This window comes from Haliotis rubra, unplaced genomic scaffold (assembly GCF_003918875.1).
Source record: "Haliotis rubra isolate DU_JTF1 unplaced genomic scaffold, ASM391887v1 Scf1154, whole genome shotgun sequence".
In the NCBI taxonomy this organism is placed as follows: Eukaryota; Metazoa; Mollusca; class Gastropoda; order Lepetellida; family Haliotidae; genus Haliotis; species Haliotis rubra.
This window is the reverse complement of record NW_025765064.1, coordinates 217,316-243,645: the sequence shown is the minus strand read 5'-3', so window position 1 is coordinate 243,645 and position 26,330 is coordinate 217,316. Positions and strand designations below refer to the sequence as shown.

Below are 26,330 nucleotides of genomic sequence, written 5' to 3'. Positions count from 1 at the left end.
ATTATACTCGCGTTAAGGCAACAGCTAAAATTTACCATAGAAAGTATGGTAGGAATAACATTCTTTGAAAGTATGGTCTCATGGAGCTTTCTTTACAATGCTTCAACCCCTTTTCTGGATACACCCACAAAATATCTCTTTGTTATTATACACAAAAAAATTATAGAAAAAACAACAACTATGTATATCAAAAGGTTTGAATGAGTTTAATTTCCTTTGAAGAAAAAAGGACTGATAATAGAAAATAGAGAAGGACTAATAATAGAAGTAATATTATTTAAAAGATCCTTCTCATGTGATTACTTGAAATATTTATCGCTTGTGAAGGCAAAATCAATGCAGGCATCATGAATGGCCGATGCGACATCGTCTTAATATGACCTCTTCAAATCTTGATTGGCAACCCAAGTAGGTGAAACCGATATTTGCTTTCATTGGATGTAATGTATTTATACCTATTTGGGTGTCCACTTTTTTTGCATCAGATCATGGATGTTTAATGACCTCCGTTGCATTGTTCTTAGTTTGTTCTTCGGGAACCTACGGCATAAATTGTGCTTTGACGTGCGGCAACTGTACAGGAGAAACGTGTAACCGTGTCAATGGTACCTGTCCGCTTGGGTGTAACGCCGGATCGACTGGACACGACTGTAAAACAGGTTTGACCATCCTTACTAAGAGCTTATTGACAACTTGCGGGCATTATGCGTTACTTTGTAAACCAAATCAAATATTCATCATCATAAACGCCCCAATTGTTACGGCTGACTACAAAGTACATGCAAGAAGATCACAAAGACTTCTACAATGCTTTATCAAAGCTATTGAAAACACAAACAAAACAAATGCTTTCAATTACCGCATCATAGTTTTCATGCACTGATGTAGTACAGAAACAGTAATGCTTCTTATAATTGTAAACATGGTTTGACTGTCTATTGTTGCCAGTCTGCCCGACCAGTACCTACGGTCCCGACTGTTCTTCATGTGGGAAGTGCGCTGGAGGTGTCTCTTGTAACAGGGTGTCAGGTGTATGTCCCGCTGGGTGTGAGCCAGGTTGGACAGGGGACAAGTGTGATAGAGGTAAATTACCTGACACTTAGCCACTTCACTCTCGCCCTTTTCCCGTGTTTAATTATCGATACACAAATCGATTTATTGATTTTAGCGTAATGTAGACATGTGTTTATGTATTTTACTAACTTACTAGTCACAAATCTAAAATATTGGGTCACAAATATAAAATATTAACTCACCAGAGTCTTGACATTCACAATGAGAACAGTTATTCTTATTGGAGGTTGTTAACAATGACAGCAGTTGAATAGACGAGCATGGTCGGTTTTGAAAGGTTGGTCAGCTTGACAATGGCAGACAGATGTGTATAAATCCAGTCATGTGAAAAGTCCCGTGTCGCACAACACAACAACCAGCCTTTATATAGCTCTTACACAGTTATCGAGCATTCTAGCAAAGCTAGGCTCCATCATTATCGTCCCAGAACGACGTTGAAAGCACACGACGTGTCGAGACCAGGAAGTCAAAACAAATAAAAAGATAGCAAAGGGAGGCAACTCTGAAGTGCTATCTCAAAAGACGTACCGCTAAAAATACTATTGCCATTACACATACATGATCCGAGATGCGAGCTTAAACCCACACTCAAACATTAAACATGGTGACCCAATCACTATCACTTAAGCAATGTGATATTAAAATTACAACAAAAACACTCTGATAACACTTCGTTGTTGATGTGTTTTGGGTTGGTGTTGGGTATTTTTCTTTTTCAAAATACATTTTTTAGGTTTTTTTTATTAATACACATTTTGTTCTGGTCAGCGTGTCTTCCTAATACCTACGGCGCCTCCTGTGAGTCCTGTGGTCTGTGTGAGGCTGGTGTACCTTGTGACAAAAGTTCTGGAGTCTGTCCGGCTGGATGTCAAGATGGCTGGACAGGCTCCCTATGCAAAACAAGTAGGTTAACATACTTGTAGAGGTCAGCTGTGTGTTTGTATAGGCTGTTGTATATTGCATGAAATATCAGTCATTTTAGTGAGTGCCTAACACCAACGTTAATATACTGGATATCGGGACTTGAGTATAATCATTTTCACCTTGACTGAATACTGTCCATCCCGTCAGACCCAAAGAAAAGATATACTGAAGACTAAACGTTCATGACCAATCTTTTTCAGTCGTGATACAATAAGTACTGAACGCCATAAACTGCATTCCTTATCTAGGTCCATAAGCGCGATGGCGCTGCCCTTTCATGAATAAAAGGATGATGTTTGAGATATTGTATTGAACCATCTGTTGAGTTTGTCACCATAGGATATGATGGTGAGCAATTTGTGCTGCTTCTGATTATTCAAACACCTTCATTCTGCAGTGGCACCACAACAATCTCTTTCGACATCTCCATAAAAGTTATAACAGTTGGTAGAGCACAACTGCCCCTACAAAGTGTTGCAGCAGGATTGTTGCCCACATTTTTGTAACATTCACTTGGGCTCCAGTGGAAAGGTTACAGTGTATTTAAACGCCATGCCACCATTGAGCTGAAAGATATCAATTACAAAATGATTTGTATTGAACCAAAGATTGGCTGCCACAGTATACTCAAGCAGCTTGCTGAGTAAACAACAGGGTCCCAGTAGAGAATAGCACGACATGCACTTTCACGAATGCACAACTGAACATTATGGACAGGAAGGAATATGTTGGTTGTGAATGAAGAGAACCAGAGTAACACAGTGCGAACGTTTCCATTCCAGTTCTATTGCATTGAATGTCGTAGATAAGATTGGTTAAGTTCAAGATTCATAAACGTTGGAATAAACAGTCCATAACGTTGTCATTCTCTACTGAATTCCAGCCTGCATTATATTTGCTCCTTAGAATGTGAGTTTTTTCTGCAACAATATACGACAATAGCAAAACAAATACCACTGGTTGCATGTAACCACGTTTTACTTTAAAAATATGCAATTGAAATATTTACACATACATTCACTTTAGCTTCCTTTCTGTATCCATATATATTCTGATTTAATAATTGGATGAGTGTGACATATGCAGTTATATGATAAGCATAAAACGTCTGCTTTTCATCACAAAGTCATACTTCACCGTCAACAAACATTATTTTCACTTCTGTCAAATACAAATGTCCAGAACTATTGCTCTGGGAAGTTGTCTCCCTTGATTCGTCTTCTGACAACTTCTCTCTCAGTAAACTGGCACTATGGCATTTAGTACGTAATGGTATATAACGGTGTGAAACGGTTCCTTTAACTTTTATGCAACAAAAATCTGACATTGTTATAGTTATTGTTTGACTTTTGTTCAACAAACATCCATGAAGCGGACTCCCTTTGGAATGATTTGCTGTGGTGTTGTTTACACGTATTAAAGCCCGCATTGGCGTCACAAAGCAGCTATAAATATGGTTATTGATGATTAATAATGTTCTTGTTCTTCTATAATTATTATTAATTGTAAACATTGGACTTTAAACACATAGATCGGTGTGTTATGCGAGTGATATATTTTAAATATCAGGGACTATTTAGTGCACAAGTGACTAGGAATTTCACTTGGACATCTGATGGTAACTTAATGTACATGTAAAGGTTGCATTTTGCCATAAAAATATATAATTATAAAAAATTATATAATAAATAGACTATTTCATGATGTTTGTTTGTTTGTCGTGAAGGCTGAAAAACATATGTTCACTCTTTGTTTCTCAAATCGGGAAATTATTGTTGTCAGACTTCACTCGATGACATATACACATCATATTTGACGAAGGCATGATATAATAACTATGCTGTTATATACTTTACAGAATGCAGTCTAGGCACATACGGTCCCAGATGTACATCGATCTGTTCCAACTGCCAAACCGGAAGTGTTTGCAATCACGTGAATGGCCAGTGTCCTGTCGGATGTGAGCCAGGATGGACTGGATCTAAGTGTGACGAGAGTAAGTTGGCACCTGTTTATTATTTACTTTGATTGGGTCGTTCAGTACAATTTATTGATTGCAAGGTCATACTGCATACATACTGTAAGGTCTATCGGCAAGCAAAGGAAACGTACTTTACATCTTCATCACATATGACACTGCGCGCAGAGGAAGTCGTTATTCCCGATACAACATTTATCTTTCCGTACGTTTTGAACAAAACATGCATTGTATCCACTTCTAAATATTACCCAGAGATTTCTGCAATTGACTACGTTAATACTTTGGATAATCGATTCGAACTGAAGTTCTGATTTCATGGTTGAATATAAAGTGATCGTTTATCGATGAGATGCGAATGCCAGTTTTGTTTAGCACAACCAAGAAAAAAGATAAATGCTTCCTCATTACAAACTGCTTAGGCTATCTAAACGTGCCGGACAGCATATTTGCCGTGTGAGATGCACAATGTAAGAATTAGGTACGTAAGCCCCGAAACTGTCAAAGTAAATTTAAAACTTATCATGATTCTGAGGTAGTATTTTTGTAATTTTTAATTATGGCTAAATTTGACTATAATCACCAGCGACTGAAGGGATGATGAAAATCAAGCTAGTGTCCATGCAGGTAGCAAAGGTATTGTAGGTCCCCATGGTCCCTATTATGGTGATCTACCTTCAGTTGCTTCTATAGCCTGTTTTTATATTGTATTGTCTTCCTAAATATAATAGTTTTAGATTTACATTCTAGTTTCACACACCATCTGTGATACTCTAGTTATTTTACAGTCCTTCTATGGCTGGATATTTAACAACCTGTGTCTATTGTGTATGCAAAACTGTTCTCGTTACTATAATGCTGAAGTATTGCCGATGTGACGTTAAATTTTAACTCACTCACTCACTTTAGTGTTTATACTGTTCCATCGTCGACAGGTTTTACTCTTCAGAATGTTTTCATCTTTATTGTATAAATTGTTTTCGTCACGATGTGGCTGAGATATTGCCGATGTGACGTTAAATATTAACTCACCGACTCACTCAATATAAGAATTTCTCATTACTCGCTTCATGTAGCGTTTAATGACATCAGAACCTCTAATCCAAATATGCTTCGGAGGTACCATTCAAGCCAGATATTTACGTGTAAATCCAGTTTGGGTCACCAAGTCCCCGTGGTCTATCTTTAGTTGCTAGCGATCTATAGTTCGTGTATACATTTACTTAATGTCCTTTGATAGTTTCTTGCTGTATTTAATCTTAAAATATTGACTGTGTTGAATATTCCATCACAAGGGATAACTATTTTAAATCTCGAACTATGAAGGATCTTTAATAGTATCAGTTCTTATTTAATTATTGCATTTTTAAAAGAATTAGATTTGTTAAATGATTTGTAAATACATAACTATTTTATGATTAGACGTTTGACTTAGTAACTTAGATTGTTAGTGGCTGTATCCTCGAAGGGGGTTAAAGTACTGTAAAATTATTGTCCTCCTGAGAGGGTACATAAGTCCCAAAACATTCAAGGTAAATTTAAACCTTCCTTTTTTATAATCGTAGAATATGTGTAATTTTAATGTATGGCTAGATGTATCTAAAATACTGACAGCCGAAGGGATGATGTAAATCCATCTAGGGCCCATGCAAGAAGCAAATGTACTGTAAGTCCCAATGGTCCCTAGTATGGTGATCTACCTTCAGTTATTGGCAATCTATAGCCGGTTTTTATATTGTATTGTCATTTATAGGTAAAATATTTTAGATTTAATTACTAGTCTTAAATTTATTACGATGATAATCTAGTTGTTTTAGTGTCGTTAACAGGTGTTTTATAATGTAATTGTGTTTATTGTTAATTTATAACTTTTGAAGTCACAATATGGCTGAAATATTGCCGATGTGACTATAAATTTTAACTCACTCACTCTTATGTACTTTGCAGTGTGTCGTGAAGGCACATACGGCTCTGGATGTAGATCGATCTGTTCCAACTGCAAAACAGGGAGTGTCTGTGATCACGTGACTGGTCAGTGCCCGGCTGGATGTGAACCTGGATGGACTGGATCTAAGTGTACCGAAAGTAAGTTGTCCCCTGTACCCTGTATATTATTTACTTTGGTCGTATTTTTAGTTCATTTCAATTTATTGCGTTCATTACCAAACTTACATACATGTATATTATACAGTTATGCTACATTGCATATCAACATGGTAATGAATTACATTACATTTCCATTGTAATATGAAAAACATTTAACATTTACTTCATCAGCTCGAATATGTCCTTAATGTCTAGTGTATTAATGATATCATATCGTTGGCTTATTTCTTTGTTACATGTTTACAATGGGTGCAACACCGGTATACACAGGACATATGTGTGTTTCATCTCCTGGACATTTACATTGAGGGCGGAGAGAATCTTTAACGCCTACATCACATTTTACTCTGAAACTTTGAAATAATCTTATAAAAGCAAACTCATTATGCTGTACATTTGCTCTAATATGAACACATTCTCGTCTCACCTACAACCAATACATTCCACAAGAGCCCTCATAAAACTGAGAAACATAAAGGACTGAGAATGTCAAGTCAAGTCAAAGTGTTTATTGTATTTAAGGCCTCCGGCCCACATACAAGGACAAGACATGATGTACATATATATGTAAATGAACACAATAATACAAGGATGAGAGGAATAAAGTTCATCAATGCTCAACAGTTCATTTCTTAAAGATAACGCATGTTTTACATATGAGGCAAGATGGAGAATAACGTTTTCATTATTTGAGGATACAATTGACACAAGGGCAGTTTCGAGATATTTTGACTGATATTGCACTGGTATATATTTGGTTCTTAGAATGCATCCTTGTCGTACACAATCGACCACATACAATGTGTTTCCATTACCATTAGAAACTGCAGAATTAACATGACCATACATACTCTGATAATATCTAAACTATCTTTCATGAATGTCATTGTTGAAAAGTAAAATCAATAGTTTGTTTCCATTCACCCTTTCAAATGCTTTCTTACGCTTTACGAAAGCACCGTAAAATGTACCTTACTGTTGGTGTAATGTGTTTCTGTTCTACTGCCGGTAAATATATAAATGGTTTGAAGTGGGCTGATGTTCTCTGAACCCCCATTGGTACTAAACAAGAATAGACTCTTCCGTGATGTTTGTCAAATACAATGTGTATTTCATCTTGTTAAGGCTGAAAACCATATATGTTCACTCTTTGTTTCTCAAATCGTGAAATGAATGCTCTCAAACTTCATTCAATGATATATATAAACATCGTATTTGACGAACAGCATGATACAGTCACTATGCCGTTTGTTATGTACTTTACAGAGTGCAGTCAAGGCACCTACGGTTTAAGATGTACATCGATCTGTTCCAACTGCCAAACAGGAAGTGTCTGCAATCACGTGAATGGTCAGTGTCCTTTCGGATGTGAGCCAGGATGGACTGGACCTAAGTGTGACGAGAGTAAGTTGTAATGTTCAAGTTATATACTACCATGACTTCAGTAAATACTGGATTGCGATTTCACAATTAAAGTCATTCAGAGGTATACAATCACGTTCTATAGTCCGTTTGGCTCAAAATCGGACCGATGAATTGCAATCTAACTGCCTTGAAATCCATAACATCATACCAACTCTGTGATGTTTTTTGCAGAATATTTGTCCTAAAAATCAAAAAAGTTGTTTAACAATCTATCATTAAAATATTGACGCAGTTCACTATTTGTTATGAGGGAGGAGTGCAGAGAATGGGACAGCCAGGTGTTCGAGAACGAATGGAGACGGCACAGCACAGGTTAATGAATAAATAACTTTGTCTGTGAACGTGCTTCTCGAACACCTGGCTGTCCCTTTCTCTGTACTCCTCCTTCGTAACAAAACAGTGAACCGTGTCAATATTTTAATGATAGTTTGTTAAACAACTTTCTTATTTTTGGGACAAAGATTCTGCAAATAAATCACAGAGTTGGTATGATGTTTCGATTATGATCAGCGTTTCATTGAGTATTTTATGTTTATTAGTTTTCGAGTTAGATTGCAATTCATCTGTCCGCTTTTGAGCCAAACGGACTATATACCTCTACTTTTCCCAACACAGTATGTATTTTTGTAAAATGTTGGTAACGCTGTTATGGTTTTAAATCAAATTTAGAACTTTCATAATTTCGTTATATACCTCTGATTTTCAAACACAGTATGTTTATCTCCTAATTATACACAATATAACTTAGGTATGATCAACATTCACATGACTAATCATCAGATTGTTTCCATAACTAATCATACGTGTGTCATCACATACTTGTGAGTACGGCTTATGGCGGTTTTAGCAATAATCAAGTTTTGCTACAACGGTACTGCTCTGTTCCGTTAATGGTGTATGGTTTCAGTTTATACAGCGTACTATGACACAAATATTTGCATAGGATGCATTATATAATAACTACAACTTGCACCCACAGCAGTCGTTCGTGCGAAAGAAACTCGTGAAGGTCCGGAAGGTTAGAATATTGATCTTCAGTAACCCATGCTTGTCGTAAGAGGCGACTAACGGGATCGGGTGGTCAGGCTCGCTGGCTTAGTTGACACATGTCACCGGTTCCCAATTGCGCGAATCGATGCTCATGATGTTGATCACTGGATTGTCTGGTCCAGACTCGATTATTTACAGACCGCCGCCATATAGCTTGAATATTGCTGAGTGCGGCGTAAAACTAAACTCACTCACTCACTAGTCTACATCTTATTTATATTTCAGAACTGAAGAATGACGAAAATGAGGGAAAATCCAATGACACTCATCTTGGTTCGTTGCTTGTGTTACCTATACATCATATAGTTCTTGCCGTGTAAATACTCAGCAATTTTGCATGATTTATAATCCTTCAATAGTTAACCCGTACAATGAATGTGCGGAGTATATATAATTATATGTTAATGTTAATTTTCTAAGCTGATTTAAGATTAACTCTATCAAATCTTTAGAAACAACTTGGTGTACATTTTGATGGTATTTCAATAGATTTTTGCAGTCAGAAAAAGTTAAAACTTAAACAATTTCCATGACATGAACAGTACAACAACAACCTGACGTTCCTGTTCAACATGACTTCCGAGAAACATGATCCCTCTATCCATATTAACTGAAGTACTGAAATACTGTCTTGAAATCCATAACTGTGTGAAAATATAATATGCGTTTGTCGCCTGTATAATCTAACATAATGTGACTTTTTAAAATATATTTATATCATACTTAACTTCAGTTATTATTGGATCTTCCGTTGGGGCTGCCCTGCTGTTGATAGTTGTCATCGTGATCGTTGTGGCAGTTCTGCTTGTCAGGTGATTACCATATTTATACCCTGAATACATGACACGTTTTATGGACAACAACTTCTTTGTTTTTTTAATTCGACGTTTCAGAGCTAGTTCTTGCTCCTTCATCAGGTGATGGATTGTCGGATGATCGGATTCACCTGATGAAATAGATCTGAAACGTCGTAAAAAGAATAAAAAGAAGTTGTTATCCATAAAAAAGGTGTCATGTATTCATGTTCGTCCAACTTCTAAATACCTTTCAAGAACCTCACACTTATACCTCAATAAAATGTCAATATTATATTGATGATAACCGAGCACAAAACACAGACCGTCTCATTTTTTAATGAATTACTAGTTTTAGGTTTTACGTTTAAAAAGCATTTTCGTCATTTTCATTTTAAATTGAGACATTTGTTATTAATTAAAACACGACTTGGGCCATGGACATGCAAGTTTAAAACTGGTCTGTCTGTCTCACAATCAAAGGACAGAAAATGTAAGTTATGTGGGTGTCAAGGTTCTTGTACATGTGATGTTATATCACTTACTTAGATTGCCCAAGAAACCATGAATAGCAACACATACCACTAACTCATTTTGCGCTTTTTCTGACGAGGGGGGGCCATTTGCTGGTAGAACAGCCAGGTGTGCGAGTTGTACTGTGAAATTGAAATTTCACTGCACGCGCGTGTTAATTACCTGGCTGTTCTACCAGCAAGTGGTCACCCCTCGTAAGATATAGCGAAAAATGACAACAAAATAATGATCGTTTGTAAAACAACTTTTTTATTCGGGTGTCCAAAATAATGAGACAAATCATCAGAGTTGATCTGTCGGTTTCATGAGGCTGTGAACAATTTGGTTTTGTTGTAATTATTAGATTTTGTGTTAGTGAGCAATTCATCGGTCTCAAATGAAGTCAAACGGACTATAACTGAACAGATACCACGTACATGGAGTGTACACTAACTGAACAGATACCACGGGGACACACTGTGTGCGTTAGAACCGAACTATTCTTAGGTAACACCATAAATATTATTTTTAATCTTTCCAGGCGGAAAAGACGTCCTCGTGTGAAAGAAACCGGCCCATACGAAACACTGCACATGGTTAACCAACCCATCTATTCTGTGGCGACAAACATCCCTTCAGATTATGCTACTGTCGCAGACGCTCACACAATCAACTACACTACACTTGGACGACTGGGGGTCGCCAAGGACCAACATACTGATGGAGAGCACGTGTATGCCAGGCCATTGTCAATCACTGACAACAGCGACAGCACATACTGATCAGCACACAAAATATTATACACAATGCATGTTTGAAATGTGTTTGTTATATCCTCGGTTTTAAAGTCTAAAAACTCTACAAATTTAATTACTAATTCTTTTGTTGATAGATGTTAATGCTAGAACATTATTATATTTTTCCTTTTGCATTGTTTTGTCGTACTCCAAATGATAATATGGTGTAATAGGTGGACTGAACAATTTAATACCACATCGATATTGCCACTGAATACAACTACCAGATGGACTGGACCCCCATGAGAAGATATTTGAGAAATTTGATTTTTTAAATCACCTGGGTGCCCGTTTAATGCCGAGGACCTTCAAACAGCCCCTTCCAAATATTACTGTAGCATGTGCTTATGGTTATGTGATGTAATATCACCGAAGTACAATTTAAAATGAAATAACAAATCCAAATCCTATAATGCTTCGAAGGTTATATATATATATATATATATATATATATATATATATATATATATATATATATATACTAATGCCTTGACATATTTAATCTCTCTTGCATACCCCAGAGAGTATATCACAAACAACAGCTACTTAAGTCTATTACCATCCGTTTCACAGTCCCAGAAGCCTATGCTAACCTGACCTCAGCCTATACTGATCCCCTTCCTATACCTAGCGGCCTATACTCATCGTCTTCCTATCCCTTGCAGCCTATAGTCATCCAACTCCCATCCCTAGCGACCTATACCCATCCTCTTCCCATCCTTAGCAGCCTATAGTCACCCCTTTCCAACCCTAGCAGCCTATACCCCTCTCCTTCCCATCCCTAGCAGCCCATACCCATCCCCTTCCCATCCCTTGCAGCCTATACTCATCCCCTTCCCATCCCAATTAGCATATACTCATCCCCTTCCCATCCCTAGCAGTCATCCCCTTCCCATCCCTAGCAGCCTATATGCATCCCCTTCCCATCCCTAGCAGCCTATACTCATTCCCTTCCCATCCATACCAGCTTACACGCATCCCCTTCCCATCCCTAGCAGCCTATACTCATCCCCTTCCCATCCCTAGCAGCCTATACTCATCCCCTTCCCATCCCTAGCAGCCTATACTCGTCCCCTCCCCATCCCTAGCAGCCTATACTCGTCCCCTCCCCATCCCTAGCAGCCTATACTCGTCCCCTTCCCATCCCTAGCAGCCTATACTCGTCCCCTTCCCATCCCTAACAGCCTATCCTCATCCCCTTCCCATTCCTAGCAGCCTATACTCATCCCCTTCCCATCCCTAGCAGCCTATACTCATCCCCTTCCCATCCCTAGAAGCCTATCCTCATCCCCTTCCCATCCCTAGCAGCCTATACTCATCCCCTTCCCATCCTAGCAGCCTATACCCATCCCTTCCCATCCCTAGCAGCCTATACTCATCCCCTTCCCATCCCTAACAGCCTATACTCATCTCCTTCCCATCCCTAGCAGCCTATACTCATCCCCTTCCCATCCCTAACAGCCTATACTCATCTCCTTCCCATCCCTAGCAGCCTATACTCATCCCCTTCCCATCCCTAGCAGCCTATACTCATGCCCTTCCCATCCCTAGCAGCCATTCCCTTCCATCCCCAGCATTTTCATTCCTCAACTAGCAACCTTCTCCGCCCTAATAAATAACACTGATCCCTTATCTGCCGTAGAAGCCCATACTCATCCAAATGTCAGCCCTAATAGCTTCACACCAAGTTCAGCTTATAGACATAGCAATTTCCTTTTTTATATTCTTTGTACACATACCTTAATTTCAGCTCCATCTATATAATATTATATATATCTCCCTTCCTTCTTAAATTTGTAGATACAATATTGATATCAGTTTCACGGAGGCACCCTATAACAATTATACTGTATGTACTTTCGATACTTTGTTATGTATTGTTTTCCATATTATTCCTTTTTTTTAACACGAAACACCAACGGAGACTGACACCATGAGCATATCTCCAGAAAACATGTTCTCAATATTTTCGATGACAAGCATCTTCAATTCAAACAAGCATAAAACCCAAGTTGCGTAAAGCAAATTGTTGTCCATTCATGATCCGAACGTGAATCTTTTATGTGCGCTTCGCAGTGGACGATGAACTTTCGTTTAATAATTTCATACTTTATGTTCCACACAAATACGTATGTTAGTACACTGGCTTTGATTCGAACGAATGTAATGCATGTAGACTACGACAGCGTTGATGTGTACATACCTGGAAATATCGTAAGCTGGATCTGTGTTTTCACCTCTCCACCCAACACTTTATGATATGCAATGGCCATTAATAAAGCAAGTCTAGATTTTCGACAAGTTCAAGTCACTGGGGTTCCTTTTTGCATGTAATTGTTAGTACTTAGCGTTAGCCTAGATCCAGTTGGGCAACTGGATATTCACTGGGTCTCTCTCGATTGTGACATCACAGATTGTAAATCAACTGTAACATGAAAGAGTATTTGAATTACTGATCGTTACTCAGTAACGTATTATTGCAGAATAATGTATTAACCTCCTATAACGAACTTTAGTAAGCTTGACAAATATCGATAAATATGTAATCGACGAAATTGACTAGGCGCGCTGTATATGACCGTCTATCCTTGAAACGCACCATACCTTAAGTTCGTATTTCATATAATGTTGATCGGGAAACAACGTGTGCATCTCGGTATGACACTGTTCTAACTCGTCACCATTTTATGTGTGGAGTTGCGTCCCTTTATGTGAGACAGGTTCCGCTTGTCACCTGTTCCTATAGTATATTGCCACTCTTTTTTTGTAATTAGGTTGTCCAACTACACAAACATCAACTGCCCGTGACGTTTTGCGGTTTGCCACCCCCGTAACATCCGAAAGAAAGAAAGCTGCGGATAAAACTAGCATTGAATCATACATGTAACGTATGCACGTGTATATGCTACCAAAGTTCCTAAGATATGGGTTGTTTTATGCAAATACATGTGGAAACGAATATATACAATAGTAATTGTATCTATTCAAGGACTGGCTTCGTTATTTGTTATTTTCTGAGGTAGTTGTGATGTTGTTTTGCCTCCCTAAGATTTCTTCGTGCAGGTCACTTTAAACGAGTTGAACTGTCTGCTAGCAATTGTTTCCTCCATTTTTTGTCTTCTGTTGTTTTTATGTTTGACTTTTATACAAATTGACAACATATTGGTATTCTTTCTCTCACGCGTGTCTGTACACTGTGTTTCTTTATGATTACATGTATATCCAGGTATTTCATTTTTATAAACTGATACATCTGAAACTGTTGTTAACATGTTTAAGACATCAGGATCCAAATGAAGACTGGGTCAACATTACTGAAACACAAAATATTTTTTGTTTGAGATTAAGCATAAATTGTGGGTTTCATTGTTTGACGTCCCAGCATTTCTATTTGATCTATAAGTTCATCAAACTGAACATGCATTGGTAAATATACCAGCTGGTAGAGCAAGTGCATTATTGATAAGTGAGGGAATATAGTTTTACGGCGCACTCAGCAATATTCCAGCTATATGGCGGTGGTCTGCAAATAATCGAGTCTGGACAACCCGGTGATCAACATCATGAGCATCGATCTACGCAACTGGGATACGATGACACGTGTCATCCAAGTCAGCGAGTCAGACCACCTGATCCCGTTAGTCGCCTCTTACGAGAAGCATGGGTTACTGAAGATCAATTCTAACCCTGATCGGGGCGGTGGGGTAGCCTAGTGGTTAAAGCTTTGGCTCGTCACGCCGAAGACCCGGGTTCGAATCCCCACATGGATACAATGTGTGAAGCCCATTTCTGGTGTCCCCCGCCGTGATGTTGCTGGAATATTGCTAAAAGCGGCGTAAAACCAAACTCAGTCAGTCTAACCCAGATCTTCACGGGTCTGTCATTAACAAGAAAATATATAAGACTCTTCAACAACTTCAACGAAACGAGGTTACAATAAAGTGACGTGTCTCTACAAACGGGAATACCTGACAAATTCATATAAATTCAACCGTGATTTTGCCCTTTGCTCCTCATGGAATCTGTTCCAGTGAATACGGTTGGTATTAAGAAGATTCTGTGTTATTGGTCAATGACATGTTATTAACGGTTATTTGGTTGCATCTGAAACTTTCATAGAATTATCGACAATGTAACCCGAAAACGTTATTTACTTCAGAAATTACATGAAACCGTTCGCTTATCACGCCGAACACCCGGGTTCGATTCCCCACATGGGTACAATTTATGAAGCCCATTTCTGGTGTCCCCCACATTTCTGGTGTCTGGATATTGCTGGCATATTGCTAAAAGCGGCATAAAACTTAACTCACTCACTCTCCCTTCTTGAACTCAATTAAAACATGATTTTAATTAACAAAATGTTTAACAAGACAGCTATGCGGACTTATTGATTATTTATCAGACTAAATATTCATTTATTGTATCCATGATAGCAAATGGTACACATCTATCAATGTTTCCTGCCAATCACTTTAAAGCACACACTTTCATTTACAGAACAACAAATCACGTTACACTCTCACTGTTTGCATTCCTGTACAGATTTTCTGGAGCAATGGATGTTACTATATGGACAGGTGACAGGCATTCTTTCCGAAACACATGCAAAACCATGTCAAGTATTCACCGTGAAACTAGGGAATTGCATCTATCATCATTTTGGGCAAACAATCTTTTGTGACGTGTTTTGCTACTTATATTCTCTATGCATACGTCTAAACAGGTCTAACGGGTCTCTTTCACTTTTATTATAGCCACTGCTATACTGAGTCTAACAAAACCTAGTAGAAGGTCGCGTCAGCTAACCTTTGAGCGACTTAGGACCGTCCAAACAAACGTGAGACGGCCGAACGGATTTCACCAATCAGTCAACGACTACTTGTAAGGGTTTGGCGTGACTTACAAAACGGTTTTGGGATTTTCTCTTCCCTGGTCGCTGACACTGATCTATCAACAAACGAAAATTTATTATTTGACACAAACCATTCCATGCTGAATCCCAACACGTAGGGAATGGTTGCCGACGACAAAACGTTTGCAAAGAGAAACGTTGAACAAAAACGTAACGTTACACTCACGTCTGTGGTGAATCGCTAAAATGCACCCTACATAAAATACACGTGTATCATGAAATTGTGTATCACCCTGAGCTGAAGCCTATGGCTGAAGGCTTTAAATAGCCATATCAATTGTACTCCACATGCTTTAAGCCACTATAGACGACAAGAGAATGAAAAGACTAACAGACGCTCAACGACATAAAGCCATCGGCCGTTTACAAAGGACGGGCATCGCAGCATGAGGTGGCAAGGCACTTCAGCGTATCCAGACAGACCATCTCAAACCTATGGACCCAATACAACAATACTGGGAGTGTTAATGACAGACCCAGGCCAGGTCGACGTAGAGTTACCACCGCCGCCCTGAATCGCTACATCCGGTTCTGACATCTTCGTTCAAACACCACGGCCGCATCATCCACAACAATCCAAATCGCAGGACTACGTCGAATCTCCGACCAGACAGTGCGCAATTGGCTATGGGAAGCCAGACTTTTTGCCAGAAAACCAGTTCAACGTCACGTCCTTCCCTTCATCAACGTCAACGGTTGATCTTTGGAGCATGACAATGTTGGACCTCACTTTGCACGTGTTTGACAGGAACAGCAAAACAACGTTCAGGTGTTACCTTGACCTTCTCGATCACAGGATTTGTCCCCCATTGAACATCTATGGGATACTCTTGATCGACGCTGGCACTAGCGTAATCCGCCACCTGAAACACTTCAAGAACTGCACACAGCACTTCAGCAAGAGTATCAAAACACTCCTCAAGACAGCATTGGCACCTTTCCTTCTTCACCGCTGCCAAACTGTTATCGATGCTCATGGTGGTCACACCAGATACTGACATTTTACCCTTCAGAGAAGTAAACATGGAAAACATTTACTCATTGTCAAATGCTGTAGGTATGGTCGTCTGACGTATTCATAGTGCGGTCAATTTCAAGATTCATACAATCACAAAAGTAAACTAACACAATGTCAATATCTAGTTAATCACCGCCAATTGTAATTACATCTCTATAACTCCTCTGCATTGACTGTATAAGAATTTGACTGTTGAATTTGACGTTTTGTGTTCCGTTCTTGATAAAAGGCCTGTACTGGCGTTTTCTGCGACTCGTGATGTCCATGAAACCTGGTCTTGTTGTAAGAGGATGACCATCGAAATGTGGTACAACAAACCTGTCTAGGATGTCAGTGATGTAGCGTTGTCCATTCAGATTTTGTCTGATCGCCACAAGGTCGGGTTTACAGTCATGTGAAAGGCGACCCCACACCTCCAATGAACTCCCGCCAAACGACGCTTGCTCCAAGACATTTGGTTGCACATATGCAGTGTTTCTGTGACGCCAAACTCGAGTTTGGCCATCGGTCATGCGAAAACATTTTCGACCGAGCAGTGGAACCTTCCCTATCTCCTCAAATTCCAGTGACGTGTGATAGGTCGCCTGGTTCTATATTAGGCAAGTGTGGAAGTCAATCTGTTTTAACCCACCACTTTACATGAAAGAAAGAAGTCTTGTTTGTCTGAGATGGATTGTGTCCTCCCAAGGAGTTGACGGTCTTTATCGTCCTTCGCGTGCGGATGTTTTCTGGTCAATAGATTAATATATTTGATGGATGACAATCAACATCTCTTGCAATAGCCATCGGTGACTTGCCAGCATTCTAATGGCTGTGTCATATTTTACATTTTATTTATTTATTTGTGTAAATACGGTATCATTTCTAAACAGTTTGGTTGTGGTATTTTTATTGGATTAGGTTTTTATTAGAGTATGTTTGGTATTTGTCTCCAGCTTGATTACCCAAGCTGGACCTGGGCTCCTATTGTATTATGGTAAGAGAGCGAGGAGCCACATCACTACCAAAGAAGCTGTATTCACGTACGCTCATCTCTACTGTACTTGTACTTGTACTTGTGTAGTACTCTATACGTACTCGTCACTTCTATGTGATATCATGTAATTGAGATCACAGACCCACGTCTGACTTTGTGCGTCAGCTACGACTGACTTTGAGAGGTCACGCATGATCATGTGATCACTGCCTACTTATGATGTAGTGTAAGTTGCTACATCTACATTCGTACATAACCAGAATTCTATTCACCATGTAATTATCCCCTGTTTTGTTTACCATAGTATAATGTAGTTTTTACCATGTATTTGCTTGTCATTGTTTGACAAGATTTGATAATACAGTTGTATTTTATTCACTGAAAGCATTTGTTCAATTTGAACTTATCATGTCTTAGTTGCCTTTATAACTAAGATGTGATTACATTTCTTTAGTAGTTTTTCAAATGTGAAATAATATTTGACATATCATAGTTTAGTTAGTTAATTCAATTTAGTCAATTTACTTTAGTTAGTTGCTTTTAGTTAGTTACCATAGTTACTTTGGGTACCCTCAGTTAGTTGGTGATCACCTTAGTGCTACCTTTTATACATAGGGCCTTAGTTAATTACTATATTTAGTTGTCTTACCATACTGCGTGTGCCTATTGTGAGTGACTGTGTAATAAAAGTGTGTCAGTTTAACCTTAGTTATAATTAGGTGTTAAACTTTATTTAAGTCATTATGTAGGTATAAGTAGTTTGTGTTGTCTTCCTTCCTTTCCTTCTTTGTCTAACGGACTCGACAGGTAAGTTTAGTTGCACTTAGTAAAGGCACATTGCACCTCGTAACCATATCAATCTATCCTCCTTTCGATATTTTTTTATTCAGTGGAACTTGTTGTAAGTGAAGTTTTTAGTGACCGCTTCTTCTCAATTTGTTTGGTAAGTTCAGGAATGTGAAGTGCTTATTTTAGTTTGCAGTTCATTCATTACATTATATCTCCTGTTTGGTCGTTGATCCTCAGTGAGTAGTCTCACCCTCACTGATAACTGGAGTAATGTGAATATTGCATCTTGTTGGGAGTTTGTGTTTTTGTCTGATCATGTGATTTTGTTTGGTTTTGCTTTTTGGATTTTGGATTTTCACTTGGTCTTATGATGTTGTGATTGCTCACTACTAAGTGATTGCTTCGTTTTTTTGTGGACTGTTGCTCGCATCACGTGAATTCTGGGATTCTAGCTTCACCGGGTGAATTTGTTGTTGGATTCCAGTTAGTTTAGTTTTGTATATATAGATTTCCTCTTGGATTATCATCTGGAACTATTACTCTGATCAGCCATGGATTTTTCACAGGAGAAAATTGCTAACATTTTGGAAGCATTTAGGCGCGGAAAGGAAAAACCCAAGGCCAACTCTCCGGAGGATTTTCAGGCTTGGCTTCAGAATGTGATGTCTATCAAGAGTGAATCCACTCCAGTTGAGAAACAAGATTTAGGCCCTTCTGCATCAGGAACTGGAGCTCGGGCTAGTAGCGCTATGGATCATCATAGGTTCCCCAGGATTCCTCCATTCAGTGGTGACAGAACAGGAAAGGACGCTCCATATGATGTCTGGAGATATCGAGTTGATGGACGTATGGAATCAGGATTGTATTCTCAGGGTAGTAAGGAGCAGGCCATTAAGGAATCTTTGAAGGGAGAAGCCGCTAAGATTGCCGTCAACATGAGACCATGGAACAAGTATTACATCACTGCTTAGGAAATTCAACATTGTCTTTGGAGTTGTCGAGAGGAGGGAATCAAGGATGGCTCAGTTTTATAGCTCTAGACAGAATGATGATGAGGATGTTTCACATTGGGCTTGTCGTTTGGAGGAACTTCTATCCCATGCCCTGAAGGATAAGCCTACCAACAATGAGGATTCGGATGAAATCAGATCGAGGATCGAGGGAGTCAGAGCAAGAGCACTTTTAGACACAGGAACTACAGTGTCCATAATTCACAGCTTAGACGTGTACCACTGGAGTCACTTGATAACATCTTGAACATTGAATGTGCTGGAGGAGAGTCATTACCCTAAACTGGATATGTGGATGTCAAGCTAGAAACATCAGGAATATCATCTGCTAAACCTGTTTCATGTTTGTTTCTCGTATCAACGGACACCCAGTGCAACTCTAAAGTGCCAGCGTTACTTGCAACCAACATCCTATGCCATCTATTGGAAGGATGCAAGAAAACACATGGTGTCAAGTTTCTGCAGAAGGCTGCACTGTATACACCCTGGTACTTGGCTTTCCGCAGTATAGTGTTGAGGGAGAAAGAGCTGATAAGGAATGGATGGAAACTTGGACTTGTGGAAAGCGCAGAACATGGAAATGTGATTATCCCTGCAAATAGTCAAGTTGTCATCAGAGGCCATGTTGTCAAGAGTGTCAACTATCCTAAAGCATGTGCACTGATTCAGCCGACTGACAACGCTGCAATTCCAAGTGACCTTGACATTGCTCCCACCATTGTGGACTACAACTACGAACATCCATGTCGCTAACGTCACCACTCAGACAGTTGTTGTACATCCAAGAGCACTGTTATGTGAACTCCAACCCATTACGTTTCAAGGATTGATGCCACTGGATTCTGATGATGGAAAACGCTTGTTGCAACAAGTTGATGTTGAACAGAAAGCTATATCTCAGGAGGAACTGACCTTAGGACTTGGAGTCATCCTCAAGTTCAAGGACATCTTTTCCAAGGGAGATGATGACTTAGGTCATAGTACAGCTGTAAGACATCGCATCGACTTAACCAACAACATACCCTTAAAGCAGCGCCATCGAAGAATACCTCCTGCCCTGTATGAAGAAGTTCATAGTCATCTTCAACAACTGTTGTCAGCTGGAGTTATCCGAGAGTCCCACAGCCCATGGTCGTCTGACGGAAAACTTAGGATGATTTTCGCCAGTTGAATAATCGGACCTTGAAGGATTCATATGCGCTCCCTCGGGTTGAAGAAATGTTGGATTGTCTTGGTGGAAATAAATACTTCTCCGTTCTCGACATGAAATCAGGATATCACCAAGTCGAACTCGAATATCATAAACAACGAACGACATTCACCATTGGACCACTTGGGTTCTACGAATTCAACCGGATGCCATTCGGCCTGTGTAATGCACCATGGAGAATTGTCTGTCAGGATTGCATTTCAAGATATGCCTGGTTTATATTGATGACCTCACAATCTTCTCCAAGATCTACGAAGAACATCTTGAACGCCTTGAACTTGTATTTCAACGTCTCAGAGAATGTGGTTTAAAGTTGGCTACCAAGAAATGCAAGTTTCTTAAGAATAAAGTGAAATATGATGGCTACATCGTATCTGAGAACGGAATTGAGGCCGACCCTGAAAAGATCAATATTAGAGACTGGCCTACACCAACAAGTCCGGAAGAAGTTCGGAAATTCCTCGGCTTTGCAGGATATTATAGGAAATTTGTCCAGGATTTTTCTAAGATCGCCAAACCCCTCTCGGAGCTGATGCCTAAGACGAAAGGCAAGAAACGTTGAACCAGACAAGAGCAGACAATGCTACAGTGGACTTGGGGATCCAACCAAGAAAAAGCATTCCAGGAGCAAAAGAACAGACTTGTATCACCACCCGTTCTTGGACTTGTGGATTATTCACATCCTTTTGAATTGCACACGGATGCCAGCACATGAGGTCTCGGAGCTGTGTTGTACCAGGAGCATGATGATCACCATCAAGTTATTGCATATGCTGGTCGGAGTCACAATAAGTTGGAAAGGAACTACTCTGCTCACAAATTTACTTTCACCTATGTACTCACAAGTGCGAAGTTGGACGTAACAGGACATAGATGGCTTGCAGCACTCTCCGCGTATAACTTCACCATATCATACCGACCTGGGAAGAACAATGCTGATGCCGACATACTGTCACGACTTCAAACACCAGAAGATCATCCGACTCAACAGATAACATCAGATTCCATTAGCGCCATATGCAACATGAAATCAACCCCTAGCCTAGTAGAGAGTGTATCTGTTTCGTCTGACATCCTTCAAGAGCCAGAGATGAAAATCAGCAATGATAAATGTGATATTAATGCCCGTGATTGTAGGAGAGCACAAGCTAGAGACCCAGCGTTGGATAATATCATGGCTCATCTGAGGAATGGAACCAAATCCAGAGCAAGTGACTGTTTAACAGATCCTGAGATGACTGGTCTCCTTAAGACCTTTCCAAGTCTCAAACTGAAAAGAGGAGTCCTGTATCGAGTTACATCTGTAGACAGTGAAACCTGTGAACAACTTGTTCTGCCTAGTAGATGTCGCCAGTCTGTGCTACGCTGCCTTCACGATCAGGTTGGACATCCAGGACGTGACAGGACCAATTCACTCATACGGGATCGTTTCTTTCGGCCGGGAATGACAAAGGAGATCGAGAATCATGTCAGCCAGTGTGACAGATGTATCAGGAGGAAAAGTGGAACCACAGTAAAGGCACCACTCGTAAGCATTTAAGACCACACAGCCCTTGGAATTGGTCCCTACACTGGAACCATCCAAGGGAGGACAACAGCGTATACTAGTGGTCACCGATCATTTCACCCGCTATGCCCAGGCTTATCCCACCAAAAACATGACTGCTCGAACAACAGCTGAGGTATTTTTCAAGAACTTTGTCGTCAATTATGGATTACCCAAGAGAATCCACTCAGACCAAGGAGCAAACTTTCAGGGAACCTTATGAAGGAGTTGTGAAATCTCACACAGATTGATCAGTCCAGGACTACTCCTTACCACGCTATGGGAAACGGACAGTGTGAGAGGTTCAACAGAACACTACTGAACATGCTTGGAACCTTGGATGCAAGTGAAAAGAGGGACTGGAAGAGCCATGTTGGTCCTCTCGTGCATGCCTACAACTCTACAAGGCACGAGACAACAGGATATTCACCGTTCTTTCTTATGTTCGGAAAACAGCCAAGACTCCCTGTAGACCTAGCATTTGGACTAGATTATGAACCAAGCAAGGCCAAGTCTCTGTTGGAATACACTAAGTCCCTGAAAGATCGACTGAAACAGGCATATGAACTCGCTGCTGAATCTGCCACCAAGTCTCAAGCAAGACAGAAGGCTAACTATGACATCAAAGCCAGAGCTGGCATGTTGGACATTGGAGAGCGGGTGCTTGTTAAGATCGTCGCATTTGATGGGAAACACAAGATCGCTGACAAGTGGGAAAATGATGTATATGTCATTCTTCATCAGCCTGATCCTGTGATACCTGTGTTTGTAGTAGGGAAGGAGAGAGACGATGGGAAACGGAGGACCCTCCACAGGAATTTACTTCTTCCCATAGGATCTCTGCCACAAGCAGTCCCAGGTACACCCGTCCCCATTCCAAGGCCTCGGAAATATAAGACGCCAGTTCCTCCATCGGGATCATCAACCCAGGAAAAGGAGGATTTGGGTCAGGATCAAGAGGACGAATCAGAAGATGAAATTTGTTTTGTGCCCGTGACCTCATCAGAACCCTCAGTTTCAGCTGGTGTACCGGCTGATAGGCCACCTGAGAGTCAGGCTGAAGTTGTGACAGATGCCGCTCTGCATGAGGATCACAGGGATGAAGAGCCAGAGAGAGCCACAGATGTTGATGGTGATGAAGTTGGAGATATCCCAGGTGATGAAGCGGTTTCTGCACCAGAAGACATGCAGATAGAAGTTGAAGTTCCGGGATCATCTGTACCACCTGTCAACTTGTTACCAGAGGATGTTCATGCTTCTGCACAAGAGGATGTGCAGACGGAAGTAGAAACTCCTGAGCCACCACAGACAAGAACCACACCCGAAGATAGACCTCGGCGGAGGATACTACCTACCCCACCACTAAGGAGGTCACAGAGGGAACCTCAGAAACCATCGTGGCAGACAAGTGGCAAATATGTGATGGCAGCTAGGACAACACCAAGGCCGGACTGGATCTCGAGAACTGACTACCTTAGTCCTCTCATAGCTACAGGAGTGGTAGCCAGTAAATGTGATAAGGCATCGGATGATCTTTTAGATCTTGTGGCAGAGAAGTTGTGATGACGAGGACGTCATTTGTCGTAGGGGGGAAGTGTGTGGCAGTGTCATATTTTACCTTTTATCTATTTATTTGTGTAAATACGGTATCATTTTTAAAAAGTTTGGTTGTGGTAGTTTTATTGGATTAGGTATTTATTAGAGTATGTTTGGTATTTGTCTCCAGCTAGATTACCCAAAGCTGGACCTAGGCTCCTATTGTATTATTGTGGGAGATCAGGGTGTTCTTTTGTTCTTAACTCAGAGGGCAAGCTATTCCTTGATCTCTGATTGGTCAGTTTTATGTTGTATGATTTCTTCTTTACTAACATCAGCACATTTTAGTCAGTCTACCACATACAGCCGCACGAGAAGCATGACGTACGTGATATTTTTGACAGACGTCTGATTTCTTCTCTTTGGTCTACAACTTCTCTCTGTATAAGGTTAGTTAACTTAATTATAAACATATTATGTAGGATGTAATATCTGTTTGTATAGTTATATTATAAACATTATTTTTGCTTAGGTTTTAATATTGTGTGATGTGAAGGCATGAATGTGTTTTAAGAATATAGCGTAAGTCAAATATTGTGTGTTTATAGGCATGATTTTCATGTTTACTGCATCAGCATTTTCATTATAAGTTTATTAGTAATAATTGTAATCTTTTATGAGGTCAGGTGATGCACAAGCATGTGTGCCTGCTTAGCGGCCATCTTTGTCGGCCATGTTGTCTACTTGATGGTACATGTAATATCTGTGCCACTTGAGATATCATATTATTTAACAATTGTTTATTGTGTATATTTATAAGAATATCACAGTACAGATAATGTTGTGCTGTAAGGTATATGTATATGTTTTTATTATGTAGGTTTGTTTTAAAGAGTGATACTCGATTGTGGCATCATAAACTCTGTCAAAAGGTATCACTGTGGGAACACGCAACCCCCCTGTATTTTAGAGATTTTGATCTGAAGTTTTAAGACGACACAGCATTTTTATTATTTAAGACAGAAGTCTGAAATTTGGCAGAATAATAACCAAGATGGGCATGTTTAAAATTGTCATTTCAAAGTCATCTCACAGACACCAGTTTGTCACCAGGGGCGTCTTTCTCAGTATCTCGTATGAGCACCACGAGCTGCAATCACTGCACGGCATCTCCTTGGACAAGAACGGATAAGACGCCGGATTCTTTCCTGGGGAATGGCTCTCCACTCCTCCTGCAGTGCAACGCCGAGCTGTTGCAGCGTCTGTGGCGGCGGCTGACGTTGACGTACGCGTCGACCCAGAGTATCCACAGGTGTTCAATAGGGTTGAGGTCTGGTGATTTAGAGGGCTATGGCAAGACATTGACGTTGGAATTCTGCAGAAAGTTCATTGTTGCACGTGCAGTATGAGGCCGGGCGTTGTCTGGTTGAAAAATCTGTGTCTGTTGGTCAATAATCGGGAGAAGGTGAGGCTGTAATACGTGGTTGATGTAACGTTGGGCTGTCAGGTTCCCTTCAACGATCACCAAGTCTGATTTCTGGTTGTATGAGATGGATCCCCAAACCATAACGCTTTCTCCGCCAAATCTGTCCACCTGTCGGACGCAGATGGGCGCAAAACGTTCATGACGTCTCCTATACACACGTTTTCTTCCGTCGTGATGTTGCAAAAGAAAACGGGATTCATCAGAAAACCAGATGCGCCTCCAGTTTTGTAAAGTCCATATCCTTACGTTGTTGCACCACCTGAGTCGTCGGCGGAGATGTAGGGGGCGTAGTACAGGTCCAACAACTGGTCTACAGGCACGTAAACCCGCTTCTTTCAGACGGTTCCTAATCGTTTGAGCTGACACTCTCCTCAAACCTGGTATTTGTGTGGCAGTCACGGTTGGTAGGGCATGCCGATTACGCAGGTGATGGACCCGGATGTACCGATCTTGAAGGGGGGGTCGTGATTCTTGGCCTTCCACTTCTCGGGCGATCGTTGGTCAAATTGAAGTTGTTATAGCGGCTCCAAAGTCGGGATATCGTTGTTTTGTGAACATTTAGGTGCCGTGCAACAGTTCCAAAACTTTCTCCGGCTTGAACACGACCAATGGCGATATTTCGGTCGGCAGCACTCAATCGTGGCATTTTTCACACAGCTTTTCATGCGACAAATGAATGAATATAATACGAAAGCACATGGGCTTTTATACACCCCTACATTAACTGCCATTTTCATGATTTGCATGTGTTTTTTTTGTGCGAAGTCACCATGAGGGTCATTTCATGCGTTGTGACGGAATAAGCAATAAAATACACTTATGCGTACAAATGCAGTTGTTTGGATGGTAATCTTCATTAATTACGTGTATAATTTCAATACATTCGAATAACATTTAGTTTGGAAGCAATAACTTCATTCAAACGAATTTTTCATATCTGAGGACAGGGGTTGCGTTTCTTTTTTGACAGAGTTTATAATTGATTAAACTGACTAGTCCCCGTGTGGAGCCGCGGTAGAATGTCCACAGCTCCCCATTGCTGGTCGTATGGGGCACCCTGTTTGCGGCGGGTTGCGCCCCTGTGTCGATGGAGGACGGTAGTCTGGTGGTTGAGGGCACTGGTTCCAGGAATAGCGTCCCTTTGCCCAACACACCACTTCGGCCCTTACATCACCTGGACGGG

The 26,330-nt window shown here is 40.3% G+C and overlaps 1 protein-coding gene across 2 annotated transcripts in view; it reads left to right on the top strand.

The window, feature by feature from the left end:
• LOC124255426 (multiple epidermal growth factor-like domains protein 10) overlaps positions 1 to 26,330 on the top strand; it is an 88,897-nt gene that overhangs the window by 25,323 nt on the left and 37,244 nt on the right. Inside the window, exons 8-16 of one of the 2 annotated variants that reach the window (XM_046689351.1) lie at positions 525 to 659; positions 949 to 1,083; positions 1,843 to 1,977; positions 3,857 to 3,994; positions 5,924 to 6,061; positions 7,349 to 7,486; positions 8,783 to 8,830; positions 9,291 to 9,369; positions 10,406 to 11,042. In XM_046689351.1, the coding sequence (XP_046545307.1) occupies positions 525 to 659; positions 949 to 1,083; positions 1,843 to 1,977; positions 3,857 to 3,994; positions 5,924 to 6,061; positions 7,349 to 7,486; positions 8,783 to 8,830; positions 9,291 to 9,369; positions 10,406 to 10,646 (1,187 nt within the window). In that variant the 3' untranslated portion in view covers positions 10,647 to 11,042. Of the gene's footprint in view, positions 1 to 524; positions 660 to 948; positions 1,084 to 1,842; positions 1,978 to 3,856; positions 3,995 to 5,923; positions 6,062 to 7,348; positions 7,487 to 8,782; positions 8,831 to 9,290; positions 9,370 to 10,405; positions 11,043 to 26,330 lie in introns of those variants that run through there. The other variant, XM_046689343.1, reaches the window with a different exon arrangement.